The sequence below is a fragment of the Hyperoodon ampullatus genome (assembly GCF_949752795.1).
Source record: "Hyperoodon ampullatus genome assembly, chromosome: 2".
Taxonomy (NCBI): Eukaryota; Metazoa; Chordata; class Mammalia; order Artiodactyla; family Ziphiidae; genus Hyperoodon; species Hyperoodon ampullatus.
The window spans coordinates 34,377,339-34,397,752 of record NC_136915.1 but is presented as its reverse complement, the minus strand read 5'-3'; the positions used below and the strand labels follow the sequence as shown (position 1 = coordinate 34,397,752).

General features: G+C 45.6%; 1 protein-coding gene across 6 annotated transcripts in view; it reads left to right on the top strand.

Moving 5' to 3' along the window:
• The window catches only part of SCMH1 (Scm polycomb group protein homolog 1), a gene marked incomplete at its 5' end in the record, with an annotated part of 141,436 nt that overhangs the window by 114,084 nt on the left and 6,938 nt on the right, over positions 1 to 20,414 (top strand). For all 6 annotated transcript variants that reach the window (XM_079696794.1, XM_079696790.1, XM_079696789.1 and 3 more), the window contains 3 exons: positions 3,046 to 3,246; positions 5,384 to 5,575; positions 17,888 to 18,082. In XM_079696794.1, coding sequence (XP_079552920.1) covers positions 3,046 to 3,246; positions 5,384 to 5,575; positions 17,888 to 18,082 — 588 coding nt within the window. The remainder of the gene's footprint in view (positions 1 to 3,045; positions 3,247 to 5,383; positions 5,576 to 17,887; positions 18,083 to 20,414) is intronic.

Below are 20,414 nucleotides of genomic sequence, written 5' to 3'. Positions count from 1 at the left end.
GCAGCTATACAGGAAGCCCAAAGTAGAGAAGGTCTTATCTTCAAGAGATTTTTGATTATGGCTTTTAGCTAATGAAGTAAATTTCAATAGTGTTATAGAAACCCCCCCAAGTTTCATTCTGGTGGAAGCATTGCCACCTCAGACTAATAGCGCCAGAGATAGTGCAAAACAGACCAGTACAGAATCCTTTAGACCCCAGCCTTTTACAGGCTTCTATTCAAGGCCCTTTCAGCTTCACTCACATTCTTTTTGTAGCCTTTTATGCTTCTTTCTGCTTCCAAGCCCCAAAGCCAATGTCATGTGTGTTGGACTTTTGTTACTGTAGCACCCTATTTCTGATACCACATTCTGTTCCAGTAATCTTTTGCTACATAACAAACCACTGCGAAACTTCATGGCTTAAAACAACAACGTGGGCAGTGCTGGGTGGCAACAGCTGGTCTCTCTTCCCTGCAGTGTCAGCTGTGGTAGCTTGACCCTGACTGGAGGATCCACTTCCACCACAGAGCTGACAGTTGGCTCTGGCTGTTGGTTTCTCTCCATATGGACCTCGCCACAGTGTGGCTTTGCCTCCTCACATATGCCAGTTGGGTTCCAAGAGTGAATGTCCCAAGAAAGAAGAAGTGGAAACTGCCAGTTTCTTAAGGCCTGGGCCCAGAAACTGGCACAGTGTCATTTCCACCATAGTTTATTGGTCAAGTATCACAGAAATCAGTGGAAGGAATGTCAAAGAATCTGGGAACCACAGTCTTTGGAAGGTTTTATCCTTTGGCTTTCGTATTTCACCCTTTTAATCCATATAGAATTTTTTTTAAATCATCACTGAACTGGTTATATTTTTTCCTTTTTATGTGCTTTAATTAAGTAAAATTTACATACAGTGAAATGTACATATCTTAATATACAATTTGATGAGTTTTAATTAATGTAAGCAACCATGTAGTCACAGCCCCAGTCAAGATAAGAGTCGTTTCCACCACCCTGGATGTTGCCTTATGCCTCCTTACGGTCAGCCTTCACTCTCACCTTTATTCTGATTTCTGTCACCATAGATTAGATTTTCCTGTTCCTGAAATTAATGTATAAATGGAATCAGATTGTGTGTACCAGTTTGTATTTGGTTTCTTTCACTCAAAATAATGTTTTGAGAAGCATTCTGTCAATAGTTCATTCTTTTTTAATGCCAAGTGGTATTCCAGTAAATAAATATACCACAATTTGTATATCTATTCTCTTGTTGATGGACATTTGGGTTGGTTTTAGTTTGGGGCTATTATGACTAACCTGCTATGAACATTTTAATAAGTGTCTTTTCACAGACATAATGTTTTCACTTATTTTCATTACTCTTTTCTCTTTGAGTTCCTCATTTTTATTTGTTTTGTTTTCAATGAAAGAGTCATATTATGACATGGAAATTCTAACCATTTCTTAACAGGCTTCAGCCAGTTCTTCTTTTATTAAGTCTACCTTCACACCGACCTGCAGGGGCCCCTGCCCATTCTTGGGCCTTTTGTGAATTATAAGATGGAACAGCTTGGCTCTCATCATTCCCCACTCTTGGTTAAGGATTCAGCATTCTTGGGTCTGCTGAGTCAGTCACTCTGCTTTCCAGCTTCCAGAATTTTAAATTGTCTCCTTTCTTGTTATCTGGCTCATTTTAGTGGGTTTTAAGAGAAAAAAGAGTTAAATATATATTTCAGTGCATCTTGTTTACCCTTTTCTTTTTTTCCCTTTCTTTCTTTTTCAGCCGTCACCTTCCACATCCTGCCTCTCTCTTTTTGTTTTCTTCTCTCCATCTTGCTTCCCCATAGATTTAGAATGACGACGGTAGAAGAATCCTCAGACAGCATCTGGCTCAGCCCCTCCATTTTGTGGATGGCAAACCTGAGGCCCAAAGAGGACAGCAGTCCATCCACAGCCCACACAGCTACTGCTCTTATCTTTTTGCCTTTAATAACAAAAGAGACTTTTTGCCCTCCTGCCCTTCAGTTAGTGAGCCAGGACAGTGTGAAGAAGCAGAGTACCCCCTACTCAAGCGGAAGCCTAGAAGTCAGGTCAGCAGAAGGAATGCCGTAGCTGGCCAGGCAGCTGCGGGTCCTCTCTGGAGACCAAGAAGCAAGTCTGGGTAGGACTGCCTCTTTCTTCCGTGCTCGCCCTGCCTCTGCCCTAGCACAGTGGCAGGTGGGAGGCTGCAATTAGGAGAGTGCCCAGCTGTCTTGACAGGAGAAACTACTGAAACAGAGAAATACATAGGTGGGACCCTCAGGTCCTTTGCATGTTTTTCTTTTTTTTTTTTTTTTTTACTTTTCTTTTTTTTTTTTTTTTTTTTTTATTAGTTTCTGCTTTATAACAAAGTGAATCAGTCATACATATACATCTGTTCCCACATCCCCTCCCTCATGCATCTCCCTCCCTCCCACCCTCCCCATCCCACCCCTCCAGGCGGTCACAAAGCACCGAGCTGATCTCCCTGTGCTCTGCGCATGTTTTTCTTTATTCCAGTTTTCTTCTATTTTCACTACTTTCTTTGAGCCTGAGTGTTGATGTAGAAGATAACAAAGGGACTCTAAGGCCCAGAGCGGAAGGCAAGGCAAGTGACTGGTGGTTTGACCACTCTAAGTCCAAAGCCAAACACACACAAGCACTAATACTGCCAGAGCCCCCAGCTCCATACACAGAGCATGTAAGAGGTACCAAGAATATGTAAGGCAACCAAGGACCGAAAATGAAAGCACATACATACATCTGGAAAATTGCTTAGGTCTTCTTTTCAGCGTACAGAAGACAAAGTGCAAGTTCTGTGCCTTGGCTGGTCTGGGCTGTTCTCCCAGCAGGCTGCGTTCCCAGAGCTGTGGTCATGCAGTTGGGCTGGCAGCAGCTGGGTACAGCCACCCTCTGCCCCCTCCCACGGTGCTGCACAGCTTAGCAGCTGGGAATCCCGTAGAGACCAGAGCCAGGGTATGAAAGACGAAGAGAGCACTGTTGTCTGACTTCTCTACCCTGGATACTCTATAAGCTGCTTTGATTCTTTGTCTCCTGCAGTTTGTATTTACTTGAACAAGAATGGCAGCACAGGCCCCCACTTAGATAAGAAGAAGGTCCAGCAGCTCCCTGACCATTTTGGGCCAGCCCAAGCCTCTGTGGTGTTGCAGCAGGCTGTGCAGGCTTGCATCGACTGTGCTTATCACCAGAAAACCGTCTTCGGCTTCCTCAAACAGGGTCACGGTGGTGCAGTTATCTCAGGTAAGCGCCCCTGGGCTGGTATGGCTCCTAGTCAGAGGGGCGGGCCTTTTCAACTGGCTAATTCCTAGCAAGGCATCCTGGTTTCTACTTCACACCTGTAGGCTCTGGAGAAATATGAAAGTATTCCATTTCTCAGAGAGTCCTCATTTTCAACTCCCAGAGCCCCTCCAGGTCTTCTGCATATCGCTGCCAAGTAGAATACCCACGCAGACTCTGTCTCCCTGCCTAGCCTCTCCCATACAGAAAATATATGGCTGTGTTGCTTTAAAGATGATCACAAGAAAAAATCCAGAGGAGGCTGTATTGTGGAAACAGCAGAGTTTCTCCAGACTGCCATAGCCTCCTAGCTGGCTTCAGGGAACCACAGAACTCTTCTCTCATTCTTTTGACTCCTTAGCTTCCCAGTCCTAAGCCAGCCCTGATATAGGGGAACTGAATCTCAGGGCAGAGTGGGAAGAATCATCCCTCTCTTTCCTGCTGTGAGAGTTTGAGTCAGTTGCACAGTGTATGGTTTTTTGGTTTGTTTGTTTTCACTGAGAATAGTCACTTTTTCTGCTGTGCCCTACTCTGTTTCAGGTTTCCTAAGTCCAAAACCCCATTCTTACCCACCAAACCTGTGAAGACTTGACCTAGAGCCTTTCAATCTTTTTTTAAATAAATTTATTTATTTTATTTATTTATTTTTGGCTGCATTGGGTCTTCATTGCTGCATGTGGTCTTTCTCTAGTTGCGGCAAGTGGGGGCTACTCTTCATTGCGGTGCATGGGCTTCTCACTGCGGTGGCTTCTCTTGTTGCAGAGCATGGGCTCTAGGCGTGCGGGCTTCAGTAGCTGTGGCTCTTGGGCTCTAGAGCACAGGCTCAGTAGTTGTGGCGCACGGGCTTAGTTGCTCCACGGCATGTGGGATCTTCCCGGACCAGGGCTCTCACCCGTGTCCCCTGGCATTGGCAGGCGGATTCTTAACCACTGCGCCACCAGGGAAGCCCCAGCCTTTCAGTCTTAATTGTACACTACTACGTAATCTCCTGCCCCTGCCCTCTAACTAGTTGCAGTATCCAGCCTCAGGAAACCCAGCTGACATGGAAGACCCCATAAATACCACCTTTTAGCAAACATTCATTGAGTCCTTACTCTGTGTTAGAGGTTATTGCCAGACACTGGCCAGGGGAAGGGAAGAAAAGATGACATGCTCAGGCTCTGCCCTGATGGAAAAGAAAGACTAGCTCACAGCTAACTGTGGGAGGTGTTATATAATATGTGAGAAATGCATGCAGGGTGGTGTGGGAGCCCGGACGAGGGAGTAATTGGCTGCCTGGAGGATGGGGGCAGGCAGGGAAGGAATTGCTATAAAAGGCTGAAAACTGCATGGGAAATCAAGCCTCCCTTTCCTTCTGAGGCTGAGTCCTCTGCCTGGCCTCTCCTTTGCTTCTGTGCAGCAGTCTACAGGGACCTGGCTTTCTTTACCACTTTTCTTTAGCAGCTCTCACCCACACCTTCTCTAGGGTTCTTCCTCTGCCCCAAAACTGGTTCCTGAGAATGACCTATCTCCCCATTTCCTTCCTGCCCTCAGAGACAGATGTAGAGGCCTTTTGCTTGTTAAGGATTATACAGATACATTTTGAATAGAAATAGGTGGGAAGTTTAAAAAAAAAACAGGCATGGAATAGTTCCAAATGTTGCCGAAATTCTAGTTGCCCTTATCCAGATCAGATTGTACGCCTCAGCCATTGCTGGCAATGGCTGTACTGTCTTCTGCCCAGCTTCTCTGTTCTTGGGCAATTCTTATGGAAATGGAACCCCAAATGAACAGATTTCCTGAAGGAGGCCCAGCCAACTGATGGAGCAGATAGAATTATGTTCACAGTTGTTTCACAGGCTAAGTAAAATCATTCCAGAGCCCCAGGTGCAACAGACCTGCCCTGGCCACTCCCCATCATTGCAAGCCCTGGAGTTGGAGGCAAAAATCAAACCCTCAAGGGAGGGAGGGGAGGGGAAGGGAAGGGAAGGAGGGAGGAAACCTGGGCACTCTGTGTAACCAGGGAAGCTTGAGGCAAGCAGTGGGCTGGACTCCTCCTGCCCTGCCTGCACTGCTGAGCTGAGGAGCTGACGCGCTCAGCCCTGTTCGCTTAACTCCACAGCCGTGTTTGACCGTGAGCAGCACACCCTCAACCTCCCAGCTGTCAACAGCATCACCTACGTCCTCCGCTTCCTGGAGAAACTCTGCCACAACCTTCGCAGTGACAATCTGTTTGGCAACCAGCCCTTTACACAGACTCACTTGTCACTCACCACCACAGAGTACAGCCACAGCCACGACAGGTACCTACCAGGTAGGAGCTGGGACGGGGTCTGGGCTAAGAAAGGGGGGCAGGGTAGTAGCAGTAGCAGCAGCAGCAAGGGCCCAGGGCCAGCCCTCAGACCTGCTAGCCTGGCACCTACTACCCCAAGATCTGGTTTTCTGTCCCTTAACGTTGCCGTGTCTGGCACTTTTTGGTCTCCTCTCATCTTTACTGTCTCTTCAGGATCTTGTCTGCTATCTTTAGGATTAACTCTCTTTGCTCTGGATTTTTATCCCTAAAATAATGGTGGTTCATGATTCTCCTGAATCTGCATGTGGAGCCACCGTGAAGTCACAGGACATCTCTCTGTGTGAATCTGGCAGCAAAGGCCTAACATAGAACTCCCTCGCCAGCAGGAAGGTTTAGTCTCAGGCTACAGATTGAGAAATTTGCTCCCGGGTGATTGGCCATCCACTCTTTCCTTTGGCACGTGGCCATAACTCCTCCAGCACCGCCAGTCTAGCAAGTCAATTCAAGTTCCTGCTGTTTCTAACTAGGCTGGAAAATAACTTTCTTAGTTAACATACCAGACCCACAACGGGAAAGCGGATGCCACGTGGCCGGATCCATGACTAAGCACTTCTGAGAGAGGTTTGAGTGAATGGAACTCAGCATCTCTAATCTGGAGCACAGGACACAGAACAACAGGGAGGGAAGGGAAGCTTGGCCTTAAACGTAGCAAGGTAGGTCATTATGGCGAGAGGGAGGAAAGGCTCTTTAAAAGAGTCCTGTGGACCTTGTCCTGGCCAGAGGAATAGAGAGGCAGTGCTGTCAGCGCTGGGGCTGTGCTGCCTGGTGGTGGGGGAGCGTAACTCTAAAAGGTGGTCCCTTCCGACCTGCACAAATCTTGTTCCCACTCTGTCTTCCCTGTTGTCTTTTCATCATTGTCAGAATCACTCCTGATAAAAGTGCCACTTGTGGAAGAATGTGCTGGGGAAGTGACTGCTCACCCAGCACCCCCCATCCATTGCCTCTATCTGTACTGCTGCACCCAAAGGAGAATTGCTTATATGACTTGCAGGCAGGGCAAAAAGATGCCTGAATTTCAGACGCTCCTTCAGGGGGCCCCACCATCTGGTCCTTGCAGACATATCTGTGACCCTCTCACTGACCCTTTTCTTCAGAGGGAACTTCTCAGCTGACCTACTCTAGATTGCTTTCTTTCAGCGTCACACTCTCTGAGAACAGAAAAGGGCATTCTTACTTGTAGTTAGGATATTGCCCTGGGAGTCTCGGCTGGGCATGGTGGAATTGGTGCACACAAAGGCAGGTTGTTACATATCCCCTGCTGCTGGCATTCAGGAACTCTGAGCTGCACTTCAATAATTAAAATTAGCCCTACCTGAGATTCTGGAAGAATGGATACACGAGAGAGGGTAGCATGTCCATGAGTGTAGTTGCTAGTCTAAAGAGAGATTTATCAAAGAAATAGGAACTCAGAATTCTTTTTTTTGTAAGCATTCCTTTATCCTTTTTTTTTAAGTAATTTATTTATTTTATTTTTGGCTGCGTTGGGTCTTTGTTGCTGTGCACGGGCTTTCTCTAGTTGCGGTAAGCGGGGGCAACTCTTCGTTGCAGTGTGCGGGCTTCTCATTGCGGTGGCTTCTCTTGTTGTGGAGCACTGGCTCTAGGCACGTGGGCTTCAGTAGTTATGGCACGCGGGCTCAGTAGTTGGAGCTTGCGGGCTCTAGAGCGCAGGCTCAGTAGTTGTGGCGCACAGGCTTAGTTGCTCCATGGCATGTGGGATCTTCCTGGACCAGGGCTCGAACCTGTGTCCCCTGAGTTGGCAGGCGGATTCTTAACCACTGCGCCACCAGGGAAGCCCCAGAATTCTTAAATGCAATAACACCACTAACAACCAAGAGAAACGCACTGGTAGCAGCATGCAGAGGCTGGTAGGGGTATAATATACATCATGGGCCTGCAGTCGTGATGATAGTTTGGGATTGGGGCGCGTGACCTTTCCTGGGAATTCTGTTCCAGTTTGCATCTCTCTGATTCAACTACCAGATAAGAGGAAGCAGGCTTTAGCCACTCTTCCTTCTTGCCTCACCAGCTAAGAAGAGACAAAGACCAGGATTATCACCTTCTGCATTGGCCGTCCCCCTTCCCTTCCCTCTTTTTCAGACAGATTCAGCCAACTCTCTGTGCTCTCTTATGCTCTCTAACCTCTGTTTCTCATAGTGGGTGCTCAGCAACTTGGCTGCTCTCACCCTAGTTTCTGTTTGCTTCCCGGAGATGTTTTAACTCTGCCCAGACAAACTAGACCTTTGCCTAGATTTCTAACTCTTCTGTGCTCCCTCGCTTATCTTTTCTGCCTGCCTCCCTCCCTCCCTCCCTACCTTACTGACCCTTTGCTCCACCTCTGATCATTTTTCATTTCCTACAGTTTTCTGATTAGTTACTCAGACCTCTGCCAAAGAGCTTGATGTGCATAAGGGCTTTCTTTTGCTTTGCCCTTCGGATCTGGTGTCTATTACTCCCACCCTTCTGCCTGGCTACACGCTTCTGCTAGTTCCACATCTGAAGATACCACCTCTCTTATCCAGGAGCTTACCAGCCCCCTCTTTCTTCCCTACAGCCCTGTCTCCACACTACCCTACCCATTTCTGAGTAGGGTAACTGAATACACATTTCCAGTATAGCAAATAGTCACCAAGTGTACATCCCATTAGGCTTCCTTACCTAAGTCGAGACTTAGTTTTATCCTCCAGTGTTTTATTTTGAAAAATTTCAAACTTATAGAAAAGTTGTACGGTAGCACAGTGAACAGCCATGTACTCTTCACCTAGATTTGCACTTAGCTTTTTTTCAGTATTTACTTTATCTGTTTCTCTAAGTATATATACATGTATGCGTTTCTGTATACTTTTTGTTTATTTACTGAACCATTTGAGAGTTAAGTGCAGATGAGAGACTTGATCCTTAAACACTTTTGTATGTATCTCCTAAGAACAAGGAACACAATACTATTATCATTCTCGAGAAGTTTAACATTAATAAAATCTACTAGCTGATATATATAGTCCATATTCAGATTTCCCCAGTTGTCCCAGTAATGTCCTTTGTAGCTTTTTTTTTTTTTTTCCTAATCCAAGATCCAGTGAAGGGTGATCCACTGCATTTAGCTACCCTGTCTCTTTAGTTTTCTTTTATCTAGAGCAGTTTTCCAGCCTTTTTTATCTACCTTCCATGATATGACATTGGCATTTTAAAGAAGTCAGCCCAGTTGTTTTGGTTCAGATCATCAAACATTTATCAAATACTTACTCTGTGCTACAGCCTGTACTGGACTCTGGGGAGACAGAGAGAAAACAGGCTCAATCCCTGCTCTAAAAGAGTTCCCAGCTCAGAGAGGAGATACAGGTAAACATGTATGTGGTAAGAGCATGGAACCAAAGGTACTCTGGCCCAGCCAGGAGTGACGAGCAAGGAGTAAGGTGAAAGAAGAGGTCAGGGAAGGATCCCTCAGGGAGGCAATGGCAGCTCAGAGTCCCTTCTTAAGAACTACACACGTGGGCTTCCCTGGTGGCGCAGTGGTTGGGAGTCTGCCTGCCAATGCAGGGGACAGGGGTTCGGGCCCTGGTCTGGGAGGATCCCGCATGCCGCGGAGCGGCTGGCCCCGTGAGCCACAAATACTGAGCCTGCGCGTCTGGAGCCTGTGCTCTGCAACGAGAGGCCGCGATAGTGAGAGGCCCGTGCACCGCGATGAGGAGTGGCCCCCGCTTGCCGCAACTAGAGAAAGCCCTCGCACAGAAACGAAGACGCAACACAGCCATAAATAAATGAATGAATAAATAAATAAATAAAAATTTAAAAAAAAAAGAACTACACACGTGGCTGGATCAAGTACGAGGCCTGTAAAGATTAAGTGAGAAGGAGCTCTTTCTGGTCCTCTAAAAACTAATGGTATTAAGCAGGAGATGGTATTAATTTAGCTGATCCCAGTGACTATTAATGTTAGTTGTAGTTGAAGCATTCACCTCTGGGCCTGCTGTTTCCTCTCTGCTGAAGGAAGTAGTTCATTTGTCCCATGACAATGAGTTCCTCGTCCCTGTCTTTCCAGTTCCATCCAGGTCTTCTAAGCTGGTTATAAAGTGGTTCTCCTGACAAAACCCCAAAAATCACAGAATAAAAGCCAGATAAGACCTCATAATTTCTTAGGATGCCCCTTCATTCCCACACAAGGTTTCCTCATAGAACTGTCAGAGATTTTTTTTTTGTTTTTTTATTTCGTTTTGTTTTTTGCGGTACGCGGGCCTCTCACTGTTGTGGCCTCTCCCGTTGCGGAGCACAGGCTCCGGACGCGCAGGCTCAGCGGCCATGGCTCACGGGCCCAGCCGCTCCGCAGCATGTGGGATCTTACCAGACCGGGGCACGAACCCGTGTTCCCTGCATCGGCAGGCGGACTCCCAACCACTGCGCCACCAGGGAAGCCCTGTCAGAGTTTTAAGAAGACTCAAATGTTTATAATTAATTGAAACTGTAGTGATTCCATTATTCGGTCAGACAGTCAGTCAACCCAGTATTTATTGACAGCTCTGATTTAGGTATAGAGGGTTCCATTGTAAACTAGGAGTCAAGGTCATTACACCCACAGAGTTTACGGCCTGGTAAAGAATATGAACAAATAAGCAAACAGATTAATTCATGGTGATGAGTGCTTTAATGGAACAAGTTCAGAGTTCAAGAGTTCAAACCCGGTGTGTCAGGGAAGACCTTCCAGAAGAAATGATATATACACTTGGACCTGAAGGAGTAGGATAATGAGGTAAAGATGTCACAGACCCAAAGAGATGGAAGAGGGGATGATGAAGAATGTTCTTGTTGACTGAGCGTGTGAGACTGTGAGGGGCAAGAGGAAACCTGACTTGTTTCAGAAATACAGTGTAGAAAAGAAGAATGTGAGCAGTGAGGCTGGAGTGGTAGCAAAGGCCCAGGCAGAAAAGGTCTAATTGACCAGGTTACAGACTTTATATCTGTTTGAGCAGTGAGGACCCATTGAAGTATTTAAAGCCATGACTGTGTTATGGAAATAACATAATCAGATTTGTGTTTTCAAAGGCTCACTCAGGGGCTTCCCTGGTGGCGCAGTGGTTGAGAGTCCGCCTGCCGATGCAGGGGACATGGGTTCGTGCCCCGGTCCGGGAAGATCCCACATGCCGCGGAGCGGCTGGGCCCGTGAGCCATGGCCGCTGAGCCTGCGCGTCCGGAGCCTGTGCTCCGCAACGGGAGAGGCCACAACAGTGAGAGGCCCGTGTACCGCAAAAAAAAAAAAAAAAAAAAAAAAAGCTCACTCGGTACTTACTGTGTGGGAAAATAGTTGGAGTAGAGCAAGAGGTAGGCCAGGAAACCAGTTGGAGGTTTTTGAATTCTGCAAGGCCTCCTAGATTTGGGGATTGTCCTTTCCTTTGATATCCAAATCTAAATAAAATTAAATGACACCCCCCCACACCCATCCCACATAACCCAAGATGAGGTTACAGTTTCCTCGTAGTAGTGCATACTTCTAGCTCAGAATTCCTGCTTCTGAGTCGGTTCTTAATCCCTTTTTCCCCTGTCAGTTCCTGTAGTTGATGGTCTCTCCTGCAGTGCTTTGCCCCAACAGTTTGATCCAGCTCCTCATCCTTCATTTCCCTAAGGAGAAACCAACATAAGTCTGTTAGGTGTACTAGACTTGTACTGAAGTTGTGGGTAGAAAGAAGGATACTTACCACAAAGGAAAGGAAGCAATTTAACATTTTTGTTTTAGTGTTTATCAGATGTTACAGCAAATATCTTACTGGCCTCTTTCACCTTAGGCCTCCGCCTATTGCCATTTTCTGCAACCCATTCTAGATTTGGAGGAATTCCCTTTGCCCTCTGATTTCTCTGTTCCCTCCATCCCATACCTCCTCCCTTCCAAACTATCAGCAGGCAACTCCAAATTAATTTATGGTGCAAAATAATTTTGTTTGCTTTTGTCTCAGCTTTCCCCTTCTACACAATGCCCAGACCTTGCCTTTCATACCAAAAAGAACCATTAGTGTAATTATCTAAAAGAAAGTACCAGCTAGCCCAGATCTATACTTTCAGCAACTCAAAGAACAAAGGGAAAAGCTGTGGGTGGAGAGATTTGTTCCATCTGTTCTATGTTCCCTTTTTCCTTTTTTCTGCCTTCCTGTGGATTAATCCAGTTTTTTAATGATTCTATTCTATTTCTTTTGTTGACTTGTCAGCTATAACTCTTTGTTTTGTTATTTTAGTGGCTGCTTTAGTTTGTATTATACATTTGTTTTAACATATCACCATCTACTTTAAAGTAATAATCATATCCCTTTACATATAGTATAAGAACCTTAAAACAGTATGCTTCTCACCTCCTGGCCTTTATGCTATTGTTATTATCCATTTTACTTTTACATATTTTATAAATCCCACTTTACATTGTTACTATTTTACTTTAAACAGGTCTTTACCTTTTAAAGATTTTTTTCAAATAAGAAAAAATTGTTTTATATTTACCCTTTTATAGTTACCATTTCTGCTACTCTTCATTCTTTAGTGTAGAGCCATTTCATACCATCATCTTCTCTCTGCCTAAAGGGCTTTCTGTAACATTTCTCATAGTCATGTCTACTGTAGTTGAGTTCTTCCAGCTTTTGTTGCTTTGGAAAAGGTCTTTTTTGTCTATGTTTTTGAAAGGCACTTGTGTTGAGTTTAGAATTCCAGGTTGACTTTTTTGTTGTTCAGCATGCTAAAGATGTGGCTCTACTGTCTTCTGGTTAGCGTTGTCTCTGATGAGAAGTCTTCTGTCATTCATATCTTTGGTCTCTTGTATTCATTCGTCTTTTCCCTCTGGATGCTTTTTAGGTTTTCTGTTTATCATTGGTTTTAAGCAATTTGATTATGCTGTACTTTGGTGAGGTTTACTTCATGCCTCTTGTGCTTGGGGTTAACTGAGCTTCTTGGATATGAGGGTTTGTCATTTACATCAAATTTGAAAAAATTTCTGCCATTCGCTCTTCATATATATTTTGTCACGTCTCCTTTGGGGACTCCAATTAGACATATATTAATCCTCCTGAAATTTTCCCACAGTTTACTGATGCTTTTAAAATATTTTTTAGCCCTTTTTCTGTGTTTTACTTTGGGTAAACTCTACAGATATGGTTAAGTTAGCTGATCTTTTCTTTGGCAGTGTCTAATCTACTATTAATCCATCCCATGTATTTTTCATCTCAAACATTGTATTTTCATTTTTAGAAGTTCAGTATGGGTCTTTTTATATCTTCAGTGTCTGCTTAACCTGCTCAGTCTTTGCTTTACCTTCTTGAACATATGAAATACAGTTATAATCACCTCTCCAGTACTCTGGCCTATGAACTTTAGCTGCCATGTTCTACCTGGACTCTCAGCTCCAACTCCTCAACTCAGGGAGATCACTGGGCACTGTCTGATCTTCCCCTCCCTGCACTGTAGCCAGGAAGCTCTCCACACAGTAAGCTGGGAGCAAGCCTAGGGCTCATCTCATTTGTTTCCCCTCTTTCAGGAGTCTCTATCCTGTACTATCTAATGCTCAGTGTCTGAAAACTTATTTTATATATTTTGTCTTTTCTTTTAGTTGTTTGAAGCAGTAGGGTATGTCTGATCCTTAGCTAGCAGCGGAAATCCAGAATGTATCTTGAATCTATGGATATCTTATCATCTCTACTGCCTTCACCATCATCCTCCCTCTCTTGGCCTGAGAGATCCTTTCTGGCCTATCTGGTCCCCTTACTACCTCTCTTGTTCCTCTCTGGTCCATTATCTACTTAATAGCCCAAATGGTGTTCTTAAAGCATAAATTAGATTATGGCATTCCCTCACTTAAAACTCTTTAGTGGTGTTCTAGTGCACTTTTATTTATCTATTTATGTGGCTGCATCGGGTCTTAGTTGCGGCATGTGGGATCTTTGCTGTGGCATGTGGGGTCTTTCATTGCAGCGCGTGGACTCTTCGTTGTGGCACGCTGGCTTCTCTCCAGTTGTGGCACGTGGGCTTCAGAGTGCACGGGCTCAGTGGTTGAGGCGCGCGGGCTTAGTTGCCCCGTGGCATGTGGGATCTTAGTTCCCCGACCAGGGATCGAACCTGCTTCCCCTGCATTGGAAGGCAGATTCTTAACCACTGGACCACCAGGGAAGTCCCTCTAATGCACTTTTAATAAAATCCAGATGTCTTACTTTGGTTTTCAGTGTCCTGCATGATCTGGCCCCTGCCTACCTCTCCAAATTCATCTCTTTGTTCCCTACATTTTAGCTACATTGTTTTTCCCCATTTCCCTGAATATTCCAAGCTCAGAAAGACCTCAGGGTCTTTCTGTATGTGACCAGGCAGCAGCCCCTAGCCATTGCACCAGGGAACCTACAGCAGATCCTTTCCTGTGATCTACCCAGACCCATAAAATTCTCTGCATGTGGGGAGTATCCTGAGTCCTGGACCACATTCTTATCCTTTGTAGTTTTTCTTAGAAATCAACTGTTTAGCTAATGCTTTGGGATTCATTTAGGGCCTCCATTGAACCCTAAAACCAAGCACACTATCTGGCACACCTCCACTTGGACTCTTCTTCAGAGAACAACTTGTCAAGTTGTCAGGGAGGCCTCTCAGGGTCTCCTTATCTAAAAAGGTCCCCCTGTTATTTTCTGTCTTAATTCCCTATTCCTTTCTTAGGAATATTTACAACAGTTTCTGTTTTTTATGAGCTTGTATTTTGTCATCCTCCCCACTAAATTAAATATTCCATGAGGGGAAGGGTGAAATCTGTCTTTTTCACTGTTCTCAGTATCCATCACCCTAACTGTCACATAGTAAGTATTTAATAATATTTGTTGAATGAAAGGATACTTAGTCCTCTGACTTTTCTCCAGCCTGTATATGCCCATCCTCTTTCTCCTTTGCCATGAATTCTAGTAGAGGATGTGGGACACGTGGTTCAGAGAAAGATATTTTTTTAACATGGGACAGACTTAAGTCTGTCTTACGCATGCGTAAGAACTGTGCTAGCCTCTGAGTCCTGTGTTGGTGCAAGAAGTTTCTTAGATCCACAACTGTAGTTGTTTCTTGATCATTCAGTTTACCCCCATGAAGGGGAAAGCATGCTTCTGAGCGTAGAGTCCTTGAATCTCAGAAGCAGAAATGGCTCTAGAGATGATCTAGTATCTAGCCCAGCAGACAGCTGTGTTCATCTGACTTCTGCTTAAATTCCCCTAATGATATGTTATTCACAGTCACCTTTGGCAATCAGTTTTATTGTTCGATACTTCTGATTACCAAATGCCTTCCTTTCTGAGCTGAAATCTACCTTCTTATAACTCCTACCCCTGCTCTACTCTCTGCCTTCCAAAAAACAAATCTACCTCCAGCCCTCTTCTCTACTCATGACTGCCCTTGGTGTCTTTGTCTCCTCTGACTTTTCTCCAGCCTGTATATGCCCATCCTCCTTCTCCTTTGCCATAAATTCTAGGCCTCTCACCACCGTTCTGGTCATCCTCCACTGGGAACTCTAGTTTTTAAGGTCAGCCTTGCAATGTGATACTCAGAAGATCTGCTTCTCACCGAAAATAGCTGTGTACGGGCAAGATCCTTATCTGTGTTTACCTCTGCATACCCCATACCTAGCACAGTGGCTGGCAAACAAAGGGTGCTCAACAAATGTTTGTTGAATGAATGAACGAGCTCCCTCTCATGCTGATTGTTCTCATGTCTCCAGCATTCACTGGTGAATTTAATTCAAGTTGATCCTGTGAGGTTAAGGGATTTCATCTCCATTTTATAGATGCACAAGCTGAATCCCAGAAAAAAGGTGGTGATCATTCACTAATCATCATACCAGTATTAGAACTCAAGTGTTCCAGCCCCAACTTCTGATGCCTGGGCCAGTGGTTTCAAAGTTTGTTTTGTTTTAGCAGTAGAACTCCTTTTTTGCAAAGGTAAGATTATATGAAACTCTGGTATACAAAAGCTAAAACCAGAGCTGTTTTGATAGAAGCTGGGATGAGGCCCAGGCTCTACCGAGGAGCTGGGAGTTCTGCAGGGCTCTGTGGAGCACAGTTGGAAAGCACTGCAGTCTTCTGCCCTGGCATCATCCTACTGAAGGCAGCCAGGGCCTCATTTGATCAGCCTTAAGCTGATTAGGACCTCTCAGAGCCTTGGGCATGATGCTTCATTTTTCCTCTTCATCTCATTAGGATAAGATTTAATGACCTTGCCTAGTCCAGGTGCCACCAGTCCAGATTTTCAGACCCCTCAACTCAGAATCCAGATTTCTTTTACCATTCTTAGCATTGCCAAGAGAAGAGACACTTACTGATTTTGCATCAGCATCTGGTGAACCCCTGGCATTGTCATCATAATTATTCTTCACATCTGTTAGCTCATGTGAAGTATGTCTTTGCTGAGTAAAATGAGTACTAGAAAGGTGAGGTTATTACTGTGCTGATAAATACAGAAACTAGAGTTCATTTTTTTCTTGAGCTATTGCAGAGAACTTTGGTTTACACTCTAACTCTGAATGAAGAATAAAATAAAACTCCCCACCTTTGTAAAGTCCATCCCATTCTGTTTTCTCATTTGATGTTCTCAGCATGACAAAGGGTGAGTTTTCCCCATTTTACAGATGAGGAAACTAGTACTCAGAAAAGACAAATATCTTGCCTTGAATCACATACCCAGTGAGAGGCAGGAGCCCAGAAGTAGAACCCAGGCGTCCTGTTTCCTGGATTGGATTCCTGTCCTTGTCTCAAAGTGGGGCATTGCTATAATCATCTCTCCTGGAAAATAGGAATCTGAAACCTCACCTGCAGAAATGGGGTGGGATATGGTTTAGGTATCCTAGAGCGCCTCAGAGACTTCTCTCTTCAGAACCATTTCTAGGAAAGGGCTTCATCAGTTAAATTTCCTGAGATATGGATGAATTGCTGTCTCATGCTAGATTTGACTGTAATCCCATGGTTTACCAAGCAATTTTAGGTGAGAATTAGAAAGTTGTCCTAAAATCCTAAACCATCTTGCCAAAGAGGTCTTACTGTATACCAGACAAGTTCCTTGAATTTAACGTTCATCAGAGGCACTGTATGAATCCCAAGCATTATCTAAATACCTAATCTCTAAGAAAAACCACAAAGGACAGTGTGATATGGTCCAGGACCCAAGACATCGCCCATAAGCAGAGAAGGCAGTGGATCTGACTTGGTATGGGTAGAACCCAACCATGAGAGGGAGTCTGCTTCAGGTTCTATAGTGCAAGGATTAGGGGCTGCTGCATGGGGTTGGGCCGTGGCCTGGGTGTAGAAATGTCAGGATGCTGAGTGTCAGGATGAGGTTCCCTTTACGAAGACTTTCATAGCCATTCTCTTTTTTTTTTTTTTTTTTTTTTTTGCGGTACGCGGGCCTCTCACTGTTCTGGCCTCTCCCATTGCGGAGCACAGGCTCTGGACACACAGGCTCAGCGGCCATGGCTCACGGGCCCAGCCGCTCCGTGGCATGTGGGATCTTCCCAGACTGGGGCACGAACCTGTGTCCCCTGCATCGGCAGGTGGACTCTCAACCACTGCGCCACCAGGGAAGCCCAGCCATTCTCTTTTGATGTTCACAAACCCCTTGGGAGAAAGGGGCCTCCCATGTTATAGGTTAGGAGACTGAGGTACTGAGGGAAGCACCTTGTCTGCTGAGTGGCAGAGTCAAATTCTCACCCAGATTCTGTGCTCCATGCCCATGCTCTCACTACTATACAACCCCAGCTTCCTTGGAATGTTTCCATAAAACAAGGCAAATATGAAAGGAGGGAGGAAACATAGGAGCAGATCCTTTGCAGACAGGCCTTTAGCCAGCCATCCAGAAGCATTTCTGAGGCGTCCTGCTGGCTAAGAGGGTCAGCTTCTAAAGTGACTTCCTCTAAGCAAATGTATCTCTTCTTCAGCACCCCTATTCCCTGCTCTAGCATCTTGTGTTAGGGCAGACTCTTCCCAGAATAGCTTTCTTTTTTTTTTAAGGTTCTCCTTGTCAGAAAAAGCCTAAGTCATCCAAACCAGAAGAAAACTCAGAGACCATCTGGTCTAAACGGAAGTCTCTGAGGAGATCCATGTCCAGAGAGTGGCATTGGGCTTGACTAAGGCCACCTAGTGAGAGCCAGAGCCATGACTGGTACACAGGCACCCTGTGACCCAGCCCAGGGCTCTCTGCTTTGCTGCCTCTTACTCCACCCAAACGGATTCCTGGGAGCCAGCGCCCTGGCAGTCCTTTCAGGCTAGTCCCTGCTGTAACTCTGGTTTTACTGTTTTCCAGGTGAGACCTTTGCCCTGGGAAATAGCCTGGCCCGGTCCTTGGAGCCACACTCAGACTCAATGGACTCCACCTTGAATCCCACCAACCTTGTCAGCGCCTCCCAAAATCTTCGAAACCCTGGGTACCGGCCCTTGCTTCCATCCTGTGGCCTCCCACTGAGCACTGCCTCGGCTGTGCGCAGGTTCTGCTCCAGGGGTAAGCTTTTCAGAGTTCTGGCTCTCCTGCCCTCTCTCATTCTTTCCTTCTTTCCTTCCTGAACCCTGGGAGGCCAGAAAGGACTTAACTCTGTTGCCTGCTGCCTGGAGGGTGGACTGGGGTCTGGGCTACCATTGTGCCTGACTAGGCACCTGGGGAGCAATTGAAGCTCTGGGATTAGCTTGAGAATAACAGAAACTAAGAGCCAGCGACCTAGAGCCAAAGGGACAGGGAAGGAGTCCTTCATTCATTCATGAGCCATTTATTTCAACACCGTCTGTGTTTGTCATGGGGATGCAAAACTCAATCACTTCTTGTCCTTAAGGAGCTCAAAGTCTTGTGGGAGAGACAAACACTTAAATAGATAACTTGAAAACAACATCTTGAGTGTGGCTAAAGAGATACACTTTGAGTTGCATGAAAACTGCAAGAAGGAACACCTAACCCAAGCTTGGTATCCAGGGGAAGCTTCCTTGAGAAAGTGTCTGACATTTTAAACGTTGACTATATTAATGTATTAGGAGTGGTAGAGGAGGGAGAGCTTTCCAGGGAAGAGAGTACAGTATGGACAAGGGCAAAGGGATAAGAACTAACACAGATTGTACCAGGAACTACATGCAGTTTGGTATTGCTGAAAAACAAAATGTAATTCTGGGACTTCAAAGGGAAAAGCCTGCAAGCGTCAGGGGTTGTATCATAGAGGACCTTAAATGCCACGTTAAAGAGTTTGGGGTTGATCTTGTAGGTAATGCGAAGCTCTGGAGACTTTTACTTAGAGGCGAGACCTAAACAGGTTTGTGTTTCCAGTAGATCATTGACTACTGTGTTGTGGATGGAGCTGAGGCAGGACAAGAGTAGAGAGACCACTTAGGAGGTTACTTAGGTTTCTGGCCAGACCAGAAATGATAAAGGCCTAGATTAGGGCAGTGGTAGAAGGTTTGTAGAAGAGAGAATAGATTTGAAAACTCTTCATGAGGTAAACTGAGTCAGATTCAAGGGTTGTGACGAAGGAGTGGGAATGTCTCCCAGGTTTCTAGAAGGGGTGACTGGATAGATGGTGGTGCCATTCACTGAGAGAGGGAACCAACCATAGAAGACAAAGAAGGGGAGGGAGCCCGTGGGTCATCTAGGTGATACCCAGCAGGCAGTGGCTGTGCAGGTCTGATCCTCAGGGAAGAATACTGAGCTGAAGTTAAATATTTGGGAGTCATCAGCAAAGAGATGGAAGTTGAAGCTGTAGGGTGAATGACCCCCAACTCCCAGGAGTATGTCTAGAACGAAAAGAACAGTTGACCAAAGAAGGAGTTCTGGGGACCAACAAAGTTCAGGAGGAGGGAACAGGAAGAGGATCCCACCAAGGGGACAAAGGAGTAGTCAAATGTGAGGAAAAACAGAAGACTTTGGTACTGTGGTGGCCAGGAGTACAGAGAGTGTTTTAAGACGAGCACAACCCGAAAAGGTTTGGTAAAATAGGAGTGAGAAATATCTACTGGATGTGGTGATTAGTGAGTAATTGGTGATCTTAGTAAGAGCAGCTTCAGTGGTGCTGGAGGGTGGTGAGGGCAGATTGCAGTGGGTGGGGATATCAAGGAGAGTTTGATGAGAAAAAAGGTAACCTTCAAAAGAAGGTCTTCTAGAGTGGGTGCACGCTGGGCATATTTATCAGCAGACAACTTGAGCCTTCCAAGAAGAAGAAATTAAGAATACAGGAAAGAGAAAGTAAGGACTTGTGGGTGGTAGAAAGGATTAGGGATCAGTCTTAAGACAGAAGGAGGCACACCTTGCTCCCTGAGACTGGAGGGAAAATTGGCTGTGGCCATGAGAGAATGGAGAGAGGGCTGAGTAGGGAAGGGCTCCAGAGTGCCAGGAGATTGGACCAGCCATAAAGAAGACAGGAGAAAATGAGTCAAGGAGGAGGGGATGGTTTGCAGGAAACACGAAGGTCCAGCGATGCTTGGAGCTTGGAGGCTAGTTTGCCAGTTTACAAGAGCTATGGTTTTCTTGTGTGGTTCTTAGAAACCTAGATGTGGGGTGAAAAAAGACAGTTTGAGAGGTAAGTTTTTACATTGAGCTAGCAGGGCAGGAGGGGGCAGGGAGCGGGGGAGCAGGTACTCAGTGGAGCTGGAAGAAGAGGAGTTTAGATCATCAACACTGGATCTGGGCAGGGCAGGGAAGAAGCAAGGCTGAGAGAAGGCTGAAGGATGGAGAGACTATAAGTTTGATGTGCTAAAAAGATCTTTGTGACATAATGGTTATGGGGACATAGGTCCCAAGGGAGTTGAAAAGCTGGGATGTTGGGGTCAGAGAGGGGGGATGTTTAAAATTCCGAAGT